The following is a 16,068-nucleotide window of genomic DNA, read 5'->3' as shown; positions in this document are numbered from 1 at the left end:
CCGCAACTCTTGAACTGTGACCGAAGGGTAGCGGCCGCAAATATGTGTGCAGAGTTTTTGGCCAATTGCAAGTGGAATTGATTTTCGTTAAGTTTTTTCATTTTATACCGTTACTCCCAAGTAAACTAAAAAGAGGAGCAACTTACACACACACACACACCAACACACACACACAGCCTACGAAATGTTGAATCCATTGTGCCTGTGCCTTCTACTACAACTGCTGCTCCCGGTCACGGTGAGCAGCAGCCAGGATGCGTCAGCGGCAGCCCACTCGGAGTCGGGGTCCAGCAGCAAGCACCAGCAGCAGTCGCATTCGCACTCGAATGCCATCATGGGCGAGGCGGGCGTCTCCAGTTCCCAGCTGCTGCCGCCCTCGACGCCGGCACGCACACTGCGTCCCATTTCTGGCGGAGATGCGGGCCTGTACGATGCGCCCGATGACTGTCATTTTATGCCCGCCGCTGGACTGGAGCAGCCGGAGATTGCCCTGACCTGTAATCTGCGCACGGTGAACAGCGAATTCGACACGACCAATTTCAGTGTGATTCCCGCGGAGCACACGGTTGCCCTGCACATTCTGTGCAACGACGAGATCATGGCCAAGAGCCGACTAGAGGCGCAGTCCTTCGCCCATTTGTCGCGGCTGCAGCAGCTGTCCATTCAGTACTGCAAGCTGGGCAAGCTGGGTCGCCAGGTGCTCGACGGTCTGGAGCAGCTGCGAAATCTCACGCTGCGCACCCACAACATTCTGTGGCCGGCACTGAACTTTGAGATTGAGGCGGATGCGTTCGCTGTGACCAAGCAGCTGGAGAGATTGGATTTGAGCTCGAACAACATATGGTCCCTGCCGGATAACATATTCTGCGCGCTGTCCGCCTTGTCCGCACTGAACATGAGCGAGAACCGCCTGCAGGATGTCAACGAGCTGGGCTTCCGGGATCGCAGCAAGGAGGCGCCCAGCTCCACAGAGTCCAGTCCCAGCTCCAGCTCCAGCTCCGTCTCCACCACCGAGGCGGGCAGACGTGCCGTCAGCTCGTGCTCATTGGATCTGGAGCTGCTCGATGTCAGCTTCAATCACTTTGTCCTCCTGCCCGCCAATGGGTTTGGCACGCTGCGCCGCCTGCGCGTGCTCCACGTGAACAATAATGAGATCTCGATGATTGCGGACAGGGCTTTGAGTGGCCTCAAGAATCTGCAGGTGCTCAATCTGAGCTCCAACAAGATTGTCGCCCTGCCCTCCGAGCTGTTCGCGGAACAGTCCAAGACCATCCAGGAGGTCTATCTGCAGAACAATTCCATCAGTGTGCTCAGTCCGCAGCTCTTCTCCAATCTGGACCAACTGCAGGCGCTGGACCTGTCCTTCAATCAGATCACCTCCACGTGGACGGATCGCAACACGTTTGTCGGACTCATACGTCTCGTCCTGCTGAATCTCTCGCACAACAAGCTGACCAAGCTGGAGCCGGAGATCTTCAGCGATTTGTACACGCTGCAGATACTCAATTTGCGGCACAACCAGCTGGAGAACATTGCCGCGGACACCTTTGCGCCCATGAACAATCTGCACACGCTGCTCCTCTCCCACAACAAGCTGAAGTACCTGGACGCCTATGCGCTGAACGGGCTCTATGTGCTGTCGCTGCTCTCGCTGGACAACAATGCGCTGATTGGCGTGCATCCGGATGCGTTCAGGAACTGCAGCGCGCTGCAGGATCTGAATTTGAATGGGAACCAGCTGAAGACGGTGCCGCTGGCGTTGAGGAATATGCGCCTGCTGCGCACCGTGGATCTGGGCGAGAACATGGTCACCGTGCTGGAGGAGAACGCCTTCAAGGGTCTGGGCAATCTGTACGGGCTGCGTCTGATTGGCAACTATTTGGAGAACATAACGATGCACACGTTTCGCGATCTGCCTAGCCTGCAGATACTGAATCTGGCCAGGAATCGCATAGCTGTCGTCGAGCCGGGCGCCTTCGAGATGACCTCCAGCATCCAGGCGATACGCTTGGACGGCAACGAGCTGACGGACATCAATGGACTGTTCAGCAATATGCCCTCGCTGCTCTGGCTGAATATCTCGGATAATCGGCTGGAGAGCTTCGACTATGGGCATACGCCCAGCACGCTGCAGTGGCTCGATCTGCACAAGAATCGGCTCGGGCTGCTGTCGAATCGCTTTGGGCTCGATGCCGAGCTGCGTCTGCAAACGCTCGACGTGAGCTTTAATCAGCTGCAGCGCATTGGCCCCGCCTCCATACCCAATTCCATAGAGCTGTTGTTTCTGAACGACAACCTAATCACGACTGTGGATCCGGACACGTTTATGCACAAATCGAATCTGACTCGGGTGGACTTGTATGCGAATCAGATCAACACGCTCGACATTAAATCCCTGCGCATTCTGCCCGTCCAGGAGCAGCGTCCGCTGCCCGAGTTCTATATTGGCGGCAATCCCTTCACCTGCGACTGCAACATCGACTGGCTGCAGAAGATCAATCACATCACGTCCCGCCAATATCCGCGCATCATGGACCTGGAGACCATCTACTGCAAGCTGCTCAACAACAGGGAACGCGCCTATATTCCGCTGCTGGAGGCGGAGCCCAAGCACTTCCTGTGCACCTACAAGACGCACTGCTTCGCCGTCTGCCATTGCTGCGAGTTCGATGCCTGCGACTGCGAGATGACCTGCCCCACGAACTGTACGTGCTTCCACGACCAGACCTGGTCGACCAATATAGTCGAGTGCTCCGGCGCCGGCTACTCGCAGATGCCGCGCCGTGTTCCCATGGACACCACCGAGCTGTATATCGATGGCAATAATTTTGTCGAGCTGGCGGGTCATTCGTTCCTCGGACGCAAGAACCTGGCCGTGCTCTATGCGAACAACTCGAATGTGGCGCACATTTACAATACCACGTTCAGTGGACTGAAGCGTCTGCTGGTGCTGCATCTGGAGGACAATCACATTGTCTCACTGGAGGGCAACGAGTTCCACAATCTGGAGAATCTGCGCGAGCTGTATCTGCAGTCGAATCGCATTGCGAGCATTGCCAATGGCAGCTTCCAGATGCTGCGCAAGCTGGAGGTGCTGCGCCTGGACGGCAATCGCCTGATGCACTTTGAGGTGTGGCAGCTCGCCTCGAATCCGTATCTCGTCGAGATCAGTCTGGCCGACAATCAGTGGAGCTGTGAGTGCGGCTACCTGTCGCGCTTTCGCAACTATCTGGCGCAGAGCTCCGAGAAGATTGTCGACGCCGCCCGCGTGAGCTGCATCTACAACAATGCGACCAGTGTGCTGCGCGAGAAGAACGGCACCAAGTGCACGCTGCGCGACGGAGTCGCCCACTATATGCACACCAATGAGATTGAGGGCCTGTTGCCGCTGCTCCTGGTGGCCACGTGCGCCTTTGTGGGCTTCTTTGGCCTCATCTTCGGGCTGTTCTGCTATCGGCACGAGCTCAAGATGTGGGCGCACTCCAACAGCTGCCTGTTGACCTTCTGCTATCGCTCGCCCCGCTTTGTGGACCAGCTGGACAAGGAGCGACCGAATGATGCCTACTTTGCCTATAGCCTGCAGGATGAGCATTTCGTCAATCAGATTCTGGCCAATACCCTGGAGAGCGAGATTGGCTATCGGCTGTGCCTGCACTATCGCGATGTCAACATCAACGCCTACATCACGGACGCACTGATTGAGGCCGCGGAGAGCGCCAAACAGTTTGTTTTGGTGCTATCCAAGAACTTCCTCTACAACGAGTGGACACGCTTTGAGTACAAGAGTGCGCTCCACGAGCTGGTGAAGCGACGCAAGCGTGTCGTCTTCATACTCTACGGGGATCTGCCGCAGCGGGATATCGATCTGGATATGCGGCATTATTTGCGCACAAGCACCTGCATCGAGTGGGATGACAAGAAGTTCTGGCAGAAGCTGCGTCTCGCCCTGCCCCTGCCACATGGCAGAGGCAACAATAATAAGCGCGTGTCCGGCTGCCTGGCCGCACGCACCTCCTCGGTGAATATGTATGCCACGGCGCACGAATATCAGTCGGGCGTTGGGGGCGTGCCCGTGCCAGTGCCCGCAGCAAGGATCGCGGACAAGCTGTACGCGGACTGCAGCAGCAACAACTATGCCACAATCAATGAGTGCGGCGCCCGTGGCTACAAGCCCATACCCACATCCGCAACGGCTGCGGCAGCTGCCTGCAAATTCAACACTATGAATCCGCTGACCAAGAAGCAGCGCGAGCTCAGCATCGCGGGCATGGCCAAAACGCTGGAACATCATCCGCACCAGCAGCAGCCGCAGCAGCAGCAGCAGCACCGACGCAGTCAGCACGAGTACGCGGTGCCCGCCTATTTGGCAGCTGGCCAGGCGCCCGCCTACGACAGCGTCGACTATGCCAAGCAGCAGCAGCTGCAGCTGAGGGGCAGCAGCAACTGCGAGTGCATAGGCACCGCCAAGCGCTCCGTTAAGAGTCAGGCATCCTCGGCTGCGGCTGCGGCGGCGGCGGCGGCGAGCGTGCTGCCCAGCTCGTTTAGCTCGAACTTTGTGCCGCCCGCCATCAGCGCCGGCGCCTACAACTGCAAGAAGCCCTGCAATTGCAATGCGGACGACGAGCTGCTCTGCGGCTGCGGCGGGCTGGAGAGCGGCACACAGAGCAGCGCCACGATGAGCAGCAGCAGCAACAACAGTCGCCAGCCGGAGCTGACGCATTACGAATCGAATTTGAGTCTCAATGAGCTGGACGATGGCGGCGCCAGCAAGCCGCTGCATGATCTGTGGGCGTAACCGAGCCAAAGGGCGGGGCGTGACCAGTTCGAACAACCAGTGAATTTATAAGCAAGGCAAACTAACTAAACTAAAACTAAAACTTACACTTAAACTACAACTTAAACTAAAATTAAAAGTAAACTAAACTTAAATTAAAGGCAAGAGCGGAGAGAAGGAAAGCATAGCATACATTTGGGGGCAGTGGAAGAGACTGATATTTTTAGTTGTTTGAAATAAATTTGACTTAGCCTGTACATAATACCCACGACTTAAACAATTGATATTCTAACACGTTCGCTAATTTATTGCATTGTATAAATATATAAATATAAATCTATATATATACATATATATATATAAAGTATAAAAGGAAATTCATTTAGCCTAGGCATTTGTACATACAAAGAACTACAACTTAAATTATTAAAGCATTAATTATATTTAAAATAAAAATACCATTGAAAACAACTGCAAAAATAAATCAATAAAATATAAATTTGTTCAATAAACCATAAACAAACAAATACAAAAAATACAACTTTTATTTGCCATGCAAAAAGTATGTCAGGCATAAAACCAAAAAAATAAAAATGATATATATATATATAAAATTGCATTTTTTACAGCAGTGCAAAAATGGAAAGTAATAGTACTCCATATATATATATATATTTAAAATAGACCTGAGACATAGTAAATGGACAAAATCCAAGTCAGCCAAGAGAACTAAGAAAAAACACACGCAGGAATCCGCTTTAAAGGATTCGAACTACGAGCCCAGAGACAGACACAGTTAGCCAGCCGTTCAGGCAAATTAATTAGCATGTAAGGAAATTGTTTGATAAAAATCAAACAATTAAACAGAGTAAAAAAAAATATGTGAAAAATCGAGAAAAATAAGCAAATAATAAATAAATACACAACAATGCAAGGCAACATAATAGATGCGATGAAAAAATAATAATATAATAAAAATATTATTATTAATAGCTGACACTCAACGAATGCAAAAATAAATATGATAGTAAATCAGCAACACACACACGCACACACACACGCACACACAGACGCACACACAGACGCACACTCGTCCTGGCTATGCGATAATGACGCCAGCCTGACGCCGTTGTTGATAACAATTAAGCTTACGAACCGCAAACAATGAACCAAACTGACTACCGAACCAAATGCCACAACGCACCCAACTCAACCGAATGGCGAAACGCATGACACCTGGCCACAGCACCTGTTACGAATACGCTTAATTTGGGCATAATTAAAAGGTTTTAAGTAGCTCTTTTTTAATTAAATTTAATTGCAATGCTATTTTTTTTATTTTTAGATTCTAAGTTAATTTGCATTCCATTTTAATCGTTTATATTAGATATAAATAATTAAAGATTACTTTATTAATATTTAATTACATAATTTCGATATTATAAATATTTGTTTGGCTGGCTCCAGGTCCGGAGTTTTTTTATTTAACGTAAATATCTATAATATATTTATTTCTTTTTAAAACATGTTTTTTTTACCTTTCGACTTAATAATATATTTAATTAATTATTTATCACATATATATAAATATTATGGTATAAAAAAAGTGTTTTTTATGTAATAAATATATGTATAGAATAATTTAAAATTCTCTAGTTTAATCACAAGCAATGAAAGCCTAATTAATTATTGATATAAAATATTGTACATTACATTTTTCTTATTTAAGAGCATCATTTATCTAAAATGCAGCTCTTAAAATAAGTTCAATTAATTAAATTTTACTATTTGCTTAACAAAATGTGATAGTAAAGCGAGGACTCGTCATGTGTCATAAAGTAGGCGAACTCTCTTAATGTCAGAGTATTCAAAAGCAGACCAACATTTTTATTAACACATTTCCGATATGCATTGTTTTTTATGCAGTCGGTTGAATTTATGTTATTTTCAGTTATTTCTTTGTTTTGGTCGCTTCGTAAATTGATTGAAGAAACTGTCGGAATTTGCAAAACATTAAAAAACAAAAAAAAAGACAGCAACAACAACAACGAGGACAGCTACACAAAAAAAAAAAAACAAAAAAACAATGAGACGACCTTTTTTATGCCGTTCATGTCTCATACAAAGCATTTAATGAAATTATTTAATGGCATGCCATTAAAACAACAAAAGATACAACAACAGCAACAATAATAACAACAATATATGTAGCAGTTCGCAGGCATTATTGTTGATTGAATTTTCGCGGCGTTGTGGGCGTGGCAGGCGCAGAAGGCAAATGCAAACATATTTAAAAAGTGAAAGAAAAAAACCCAAAAGGCAAAAAAACAAACAAAATCAGACACACACACAGAGACACACGCACATATGAATAAATTATATTTTGCGCATGCATGAATTCGAATTGTACATATATAAATTCACACACGCATGCATATAAATAGTATATATATATATATATATATACATATACGCATTGTATTTACAACTGCCAATAAATTAAATACGAGAAGATAAAAATAAAACAAAAAACGTTTCAAAACATTCCGAAAAGAATTTAAATGCAAGCAAAGCTATTAAAAAAAAAAAAAGAAAACCAAAATCATTTGAGATACTAAATACAAAGGCATATATACTAGCATTTTAATTACAACATAACAAATGAGCCATTGTACATTAAAAATTTGGATTTTTGTTTAAATTGCATAAAGACAAGTGCTGCAGCTGCAGTTGCTGCATTAGAAAGTTCTATGCGATCTTTAGCTAAATTTAATCAAACACAGAGAACAAAAACTTTCACTCGTCGTACATAACAAATTTTACATTCTTGCAAAAACTATCCAATTTTAAACTTTAATAACGAAATGAAGAGCTAGTTGCCAGCTTCGGTGCACCGAAGATTGAATGCCCTTGCAAAAGAGAATATAATAAGTGCAGTAATCGATTCTTAAGCAAACGCTTTCCAAAAGTTTAAATTAAATCTTTTTTTACATAACTTTCATTCGTGCATTCGGCATAGCTTCATTTGTGCAAGGGTATTTAATTGTCTAATATACATATTATATAGAAAGAAAACATTTTTTACTCTAAAGTTAAACATTTTGATTGTTTTACTTTCATTTCACATATTTCTAATTGCCCACAAAAGTATGCAACGAATTGAGCAAGAAGCAGCAGCTAATAATAATTATAATGATAATTCAATATTATAAGATTTTGGGTTCCTAAAGAAGCCACTTTTGCAATTATTACTTTAATATATATATAAATATATAGTACTAAATTATAAAAAGCAAAGCAAATGAGCAAAACTTCTGTTTTTTTTATGTAAACATGGCCCATTATTTAGTTTGTAAGAACAAATTTATTTTAAATAATCGCAAAGCAGTTGCAAGCTATGCAACAAAAATACAGCGCAGTAAGAAATGGAGAAAAAAAAAAACAAAAGAAGACAAAGGGAAAAAATCAAGCAACAATAAACAAATTTATTTCAAAAATTTAATTCCATTAATGTGTGTTTACTTTCGGAAATTGTGTGTGGCAAAAGTCTAATAGGGTGATATATATATGGCTCCGGCTTTATCTGATATTCTTTCAACAGATAAAAGCTACTCTTAAATACAGTTTAAGATGAAATGAACTTCTTTTCCAGAAGTCCTTCAACTATAAATTAAACATAACAAAAAGCCAGCATAAAATTCTTTCTACATGGTCCTTTCATGCGAGCCGCCAGCTGTGGAATTTAGTAAACCTTTTACTTTTCGAATTCCTAGAATCAGGCAAAAGCATGTTATTTTAATCTATGCGCAACGCTTACTATGTATTCAAGGACCTGAATTATTAAGATACCAGTTAATTTACATTCCCTTTAAGAAGCTTCAAGTATGCTTATAATTTCTATGGATATTTCATTGGTGTAGAAAAGTATCTTCTGATGTATAGAACAAAGTGCAGCTGCAGCAGCTTTTAAAAGCACAATTCATATATATATTTGCATATCTTAGGCATTTTAATACAGAATCAGTTCATTATGAAAAATCAAGTTATTCTCTTTATGCGCTTTTCCTTTTGCAGCCTTTTGAGCCTCTTCATAGTATTTCCATCAATTTGCATAATGCGATTGAATCTTTTTTTGTTCATGGCATTCGCAGGCAGCAAATTGTTCGCTGGCTCAAAAAGTGCGTACATTTAATCAACTTTGTGAGTGTATATATATTATATATATTCATATGTATATGCATGTGTATATATATTATTAACTGTAAACAGTTTGGCATTGAATGCACACACAGACACACGCACATTAATGAACTCTGCCACTTAACACAACCACAAGCAATTCATATTCATATGAAAAGTGCTATACAAAACGCACGTTCAACTGTGCATCCATGATTGTCTCCCTCTCCCTCTCCCTCTCCCTCCCCGCAGCCGGCACCCACTCAACCGCCCGCAGCAATCCCTGAGGCAGGCCGCTTGTGCGGACTGTCCATGGCTGGCTGTCCACTTGGTCCTCCTGCTGACCGTGGAGGTGTCGACTGCTAGAGCCCGTCGAGTGGATGCGGCAGCTTGGCACGCACTTAACAACCTGATGCGATAGGTGAGCGGGAGGGGAGGGGAGGGGAGTGTGGGTGTGGGTGGTGCGGTGTCTGTTTCAGTGTAGGCGTAGTTGGTGCCTATTGTGGAGGCGTTATCCGACAGGGGATAACATGAACTATGCATGCAGCTCAGCGCCGGATTAAGCTGAACACAAAATTTAATTTCATTTAATTGCTTTTCGCAAAAGTCCATTTAAATTATAATGCGCACAAAATCATTAAAGGGAACGGCATCAAAGAGGATATTAAAGGGTGCAGCGGGGTGAATAGGGCATGAAGCAGTTGACGCTGGCATTCATGGATGCATATTTGTGGGGCATACACAAACACACACACATACACACACTGAGAAACACACACACACACACACAGACAGTTGTCGAATGGTTGCATTCCTTTCATTTTGCTGCAATTAGACTGAATTTGCAACATAAACAAAAGCCGTGGAACGAGGCAGATGCGTGTGGCAGTCGGTTGCGGGGGCAGCTAGCTGATAATTTATGTAGCATAGCAATAAATTTGTGCATTGCATTTTCTTTTTTTTGGTTTTTTGGTTGTTGTTGTCGTAGTTTATTAACGGAATGCAATTAGGGAAATTTGTCAGTTAATGGCGTCGAGCAGCTGATAAATAAGCCTCTCAATTTAATGCATTTTAGCAATAAATAATTTTCAGCATAAATTGTACAACCGAGAAATGTGAAATTAATGCGTTTGCAATGCGAACTCATTAATAAATGGCTAAAATTAAAAGCATATTTTTTAGGCCATAATTAATTGCAGTCAGCAGTTTAGAAAACTAGGTCTCTAAGAGCCCTTGAGGCAGCTGCTGCTGCTGCTGCACAAAATGAACAACGGCCCAAAACCAAATAAATAGGCAACAATTAAGTGCTGGACAAAAATGAAAATAAAACCAAAAAAAAAAAAAAACTAAAAACAAAACAGTTTTAGCCGTAATTACAATGGCTGGCTCAAAATTGCAGTCAAGTTGAGCAATTACCAAAAAGGAATTGTTCAATTGTTGTATTTTTCTCAATGTAGCAAAGCCTTGACAATAGCCAGAATGGGGCGGGGGGGCAATAGCGAAAGGGGCAGAGGAAAGAATAGGAAGAGAGTGAGAGAGAGAGAGCGAGAGAGAAATACACAATCTCACGCGAGCAAGCCTTGACAATAGCGGCGTAAGAAAAAGAGGAAAGAATAGGCAGAGAGTGACAAAGATTTAGACAGGGAGAGAAAGAGAGCGAAATACACAAGTCTTGTATTTCTTATGGTTTCAAGAACACAAAGGGTTTCCTCATTAGAGCATGGCTAATAAACTTATCCTGGGGATTCGAACCCTACAATTCATGCATAGTATGCTTACTTGTACATAGGGAAAAGATTAAGTTCTAGCTTAATAATAGAAATGATAGATTTAGTATTTATTAAGCCAAAGCCAATTTGATGCTGTCAAATATTTGGCTGCAAACGAAATTAATAAATCACTCAGTTGGCTGACACCGTTCAATCAATTAAGTCAGCTGCAACAAATTGAGTCCAGGTAAAGCTGATTGTTTACAACACACATATCCTATCTTTGACACTTGTTCTTGCTCATCTCATCAACTTCATTCGATACATATATTTTTTTGGCATGCTGCCTTTTTTCTGTCCTTTTCTCATCATCAATTTCGATGTGAACTCATTTGATAAAGTGAAATTCCGTGACGCACTATCTGATGGGGTCAAAATTGTGGGCACACAAGGCACAAGGCGCACACCGGCAGCGCTTTATGTGGCTTGTTTATGTCATGTTCACAGTTTCGTTTTGGTTCAAAATTAAGTCTGAGCAACTAATTATGGCTGGTGCTTATGTTTTATGCTTACGTTTGCTTAATTGTAAATTATAAGCTCATAATTCAGAGCGGACAAACAGCGGCAGCAACAGCCGCAGCAGCAGCAGCAGGCGAAATCATACCATATGAAGCACATTTTAATACTCCCTGGTCACACATCAGCCACGCCCCTGCGCCCACACAGTGGCAGGAAGTTCTCTTTGTCTTGAGCTCTTTATTTCAGTCGCTTTGTTGCTTGTTCTCAATAAAAATCTCATTCGCTGACGCATAACTTTTAGTTTTAATTAGTTGTATTATCTCCCTTGTTGCCTGCTAATTGCTTTATTGCTTGCCTCTGCATTCTCGATAATACACTGTTTCGGGGGCATGTCCTTGGCACCGCCTTGTAGTTCGCCGTTTGAAATCTTTTTGTCGCAACTTTATCAGCATGTCCCCGTTGACATTTATTGATTTTTGTCGTCCCTTTGCTGCTTGAAAAATGAAAACAAAAATCTGCCAAACAACAACAACAATAAATCGAGTCAGCTGGCAATTCATAAACCCCATCAACATCAGCAACAACAACAACATTATTCTGACCTACATATGCTCGCTGCTTGACTCTGAATCTGACTCGAATCTTGGGCGTCTGTCCTTCCGATAGCGCCACTGTCGAGACTCCCTGCTCATGTCAGAGAAAACAAGAAGCAATCTGTGGCAAAACTCATAACGCCGAAGGTTGGATACACTAAAGACTCATTATCATTATCATTATCATTATCATTATCATTATCATTATCATTATCATTATCATTATCATTATCATTATCATTATCATTATCATTATCATTATCATTATCATTATCATTATCATTATCATTATCATTAAATTATCATTATCATTATCATTATCATTATCATTATCATTATCATTATCATTATCATTATCATTATCATTATCATTATCATTATCATTATCATTATCATTATCATTATCATTATCATTATCATTATCATTATCATTATCATTATCATTATCATTATCATTATCATTATCATTATCATTATCATTATCATTATCATTATCATTATCATTATCATTATCATTATCATTATCATTATCATTATCATTATCATTATCATTATCATTATCATTATCATTATCACTATCATTATCATTATCATTATCATTATCATTATCATTATCATTATCATTATCATTATCATTATCATTATCATTATCATTATCATTATCATTATCATTATCATTATCATTATCATTATCATTATCATTATCATTATCATTATCATTATCATTATCATTATCATTATCATTATCATTATCATTATCATTATCATTATCATTATCATTATCATTATCATTATCATTATCATTATCATTATCATTATCATTATCATTATCATTATCATTATCATTATCATTATCATTATCATTGTCATTGTCATTATCATTGTCATTGTCATTGTCATTGTCATTGTCATTGTCATTGTCATTGTCATTGTCATTGTCATTGTCATTGTCATTGTCATTGTCATTGTCATTGTCATTGTCATTGTCATTGTCATTGTCATTGTCATTGTCATTGTCATTGTCATTGTCATTGTCATTGTCATTGTCATTGTCATTGTCATTGTCATTATCATTATCATTATCATTATCATTGTCATTTTCATTGTCTTTATTATTATTATAATTCTCATTATTATTATAAATATAATTATTATATTTTTTATGGCTATTATTACTACGTATGCTTACATTGAGCTGGAGTTCGATCTTGGATCCCCTAAATAGATATATGCGGCAATATTTTCAATTGATATTAAAATCCAATATGCCAACACATATAAAAATCAGTTTAATTGTTCTTAATTTAAGTTCTTTAAATATGGGTTGCAAATTCTTGATCGGATCAGCATACTTTATGGGAAAGGGCATGCGAAGCCACAGGATATATGTTTTTTTGGGTTTGTCGACTCGCCCCGGCCGTCTCGTATTTTATTTTATCGCCAATTTTGGCGCATTTTCGCATGGGGTTGGCACAGGCACACACCACACCCTCTTTGCTTAGCTAGCCCCCCGTAATCCCTTGGCGTCGCTTTAGCTACTATCGACAAAAGATTTGGAGGCAACTTTGTGCGTTGCATGTCGCAAGTCGCTTTTAGTTTTTAGTTGTGTCTCGGGCATCCGTTGCGTCAAGTTTCGTTTCGTTTCAGTTTGTTTGTTTGTTTATTTGTTTCGCTATGCTTTGGTTTGCTTTGCTTTGCGTATGAGTGCGTTGTCGTCTTTGGCACAAGTTGTGTCCTGCCACGCCCACCGTCGGGAGCGCGCGCACACACACACACACTTGAGGACCAAAAGTCAGCGTACTCTCATTTCATTCACAAGCAATTTATTCGTCCATTAGACGACGATACGGCGGCAAGGCGAGCGTTTGTCCTGCCCTTCTAGGATTACAGCTGCTGAGCTAAGTGAGTGTGTGAGAGTGTCTGCGTGTGTAACACTCTGTGTCTGTCTGTGTATACGTGTGTGTGTGTGTGTGAGTTTGTTTTGCTTTTATTTATTCTCTGTTTTTGCTGGCCGTTGTCTCGTGTACTCTTTGTTACGCTTAAGTGTGCGTATATATAAATATATGTGTGTGTGTGTGTGAGTTAGTGAGTGTGTTAGGATTTCCCCTCCATGTGTCGTTGTGTAGTGTCTAAATAAGTTGAGAGTCAACTTACAAAGTAAACCAAAGATTCTTAATTGGAATTTTACAAATTCGTTGGCTCCTGCTTTTTACATGTGGATGTGTGTGTGTGTGTGTGTATGCGACTGCCTGTGCCTGTGCTTGCGTCTGTGTGTGTGTGTGAGTGTGTCCTTGTCCTGCCGCTGGGCTGCTCAAATAACTTATCGCTAGCATAGTTGCATATATGAAAAATGAAGGCATGAAGGCAAAAAAAAATAAAATAAAAATAAAATAAAAACAACAACGCATAGAAAGTAAAACTTAAATAAGTATATGTAACTTATAGGGTAGGTTTGCCCAGCCGGCAAGGGTGTGTGCGGGGTGTGTTGCCCCGCAGCGATAAGTGAAAAATTTCTCCGTCTTTTGAGCAAGGATTACAAATTTGCAGCATCTTGAGTTTTTGTCTAATTCGAAGGGTTTGCTTGCTGGCAGCGAGGGTAAGAGTTGGGGGTTTATTTCTACGCTTATCCTATGTGAAGTTCCCTTCTGATGTATGTGTGTGTGTGTGTTTTTGCATGTGTGTGTGCGCATGCCGACCGTAGGATTGACTTGGATTTACACCAGGCAACAACGTGACAGCTGAGGGAACCCTTGAAGGTTTCGTATGCCTTAGATTGATCGAAGAGCTTTGCGACATAAGCTGCCAGAGAGTGTCGCGTGGAAATAAGAATCGGCATTGGGTTACAATAAATGACAAAGGTTTACGTGTTATCTGAATAGGGTAGGTCACAGTCGCTAATCTGATTAGAATTATGCCTGAGCTGGGCTTAAGATGGATATAAACTAGTGGTGCTTTCTAATTTCCATAACAATTCAATTATATTTTGTTCCAATACAAAAACTTAAACTTTAATTTATTTAAATATTTTTTTTTTTAATTTTCTAATTTCTATTATAGAATTTGAATCCAGTTGCTTTGAGCTTTCTATCCTACTTTCCCCATTTTGAGCTGCTTATTAGATAACTTCCAACTGCTTTAACTAAGCCCAGCTAAGAGCTTTAAAGAACATGCTATAGAAGTATGTCATCTTCTTATCCCACAGCATGCAACAGAGCGGCAAGGCTCAAGGCTCGACAAATGGACAAAGAATAAGAATGCCTAGCAGAGCAGATCCTAACTTACTCTGGCCTAATGTTATTGTTAACGGCTTAATGGAGCATTCCATCATGGGGATAGATGTAACTTCTACTCATCCTGCAGCCTCCAGCCAGCGTGGAAACAGCAATAATAAAGATTATACACGGGCAATAATTACTAGATATCCCTGTTGTTGTTATGTTTGTCCTGTAGAACAGCTGGCAGAGACGCAGTCGCCTGTCGTCCTGGCAAGCAGCTTCTACTTGTCCTTGCCGCTGGCTTCGTCTTTCAGCAGCGCCTTTTTACGCTCGAGGTTTCGCGGCTCGTTTGCGTTGCGCACTGTGTGTGTGTGTGTGTGTGTATGGGTGTGTGTGCTGGTATGTGTGTGATTCAGGACCATCGTAATATGCACCTAATCCTTTTTACAAAATCATAATCACACAAAGCACGGAGCGTAATCACAGCAACGCAGCAGCAGCAGCAGCAGTAGTTGTAAAACCAGCAACAGCAGCATCAGGATAAGCAGCAAGGACTTTGCGCGCTGGGTGCCCCTTTTCCACTCTTTCACTCTTCCCCTCTTGCAACTGCTCTCTTCTAACATTCGCTTAGTTCGCTACTTTCAGTTTTAATGCCTTTAATACCAGTTTCCATAACTCGTGCGCTCACTGGGGCGCACAAACCCAGCAATTAACGCCAACAACGACCCCATTCTGGACAAGAGGGCGCATAGTGTGGCGGCCCTGTGTGCCAGGGTTGCCAAGCATCGATATTCGCATAAAGGACGCAGCCTTGAAACCCCAAAGCCCAGAGCAGACCAGACCAGACCAGGACTGAAGAGAACAGAACAGAACGGCACATAACAGACCATCAATTAATCAAAGGCCAGACAACAGCTCAACCTCAGTCACGACTCAACTCTTTATTTTTGTTCTCTTCTGTTTTTCGCTAGGGAAATCCAAAACCAAAAAGGGGTTTTCCCTTTACTCGCCTAATCAAGCGCGCAATAACGAAAAATTATAAATTGATATAAATTTTTAAAAAATGAATTGCGCGCTCC

The 16,068-nt window shown here is 42.2% G+C and overlaps 1 protein-coding gene across 1 annotated transcript; it reads left to right on the top strand.

Moving 5' to 3' along the window:
- Positions 1-247: 247 nt before the first annotated feature.
- Toll-6 (Toll-like receptor 6) lies at positions 248-5,193 on the top strand. Its single transcript, XM_064684401.1, has one exon. The coding sequence runs from the start codon at positions 335-337 to the stop codon at positions 4,793-4,795; it is 4,461 nt and encodes a 1,486-aa protein (XP_064540471.1). The 5' UTR covers positions 248-334; the 3' UTR covers positions 4,796-5,193.
- The last annotated feature ends 10,875 nt before the right edge of the window (positions 5,194-16,068 follow it).

This window comes from Drosophila montana, unplaced genomic scaffold (assembly GCF_035044405.1).
Source record: "Drosophila montana isolate Dmon_TW-CO22-7 unplaced genomic scaffold, ASM3504440v1 contig_1417_1, whole genome shotgun sequence".
NCBI lineage: Eukaryota > Metazoa > Arthropoda > Insecta > Diptera > Drosophilidae > Drosophila > Drosophila montana.
The sequence above is the reverse complement of the archived record's forward strand: the minus strand, read 5'-3'. Positions and strand labels throughout refer to the sequence as shown.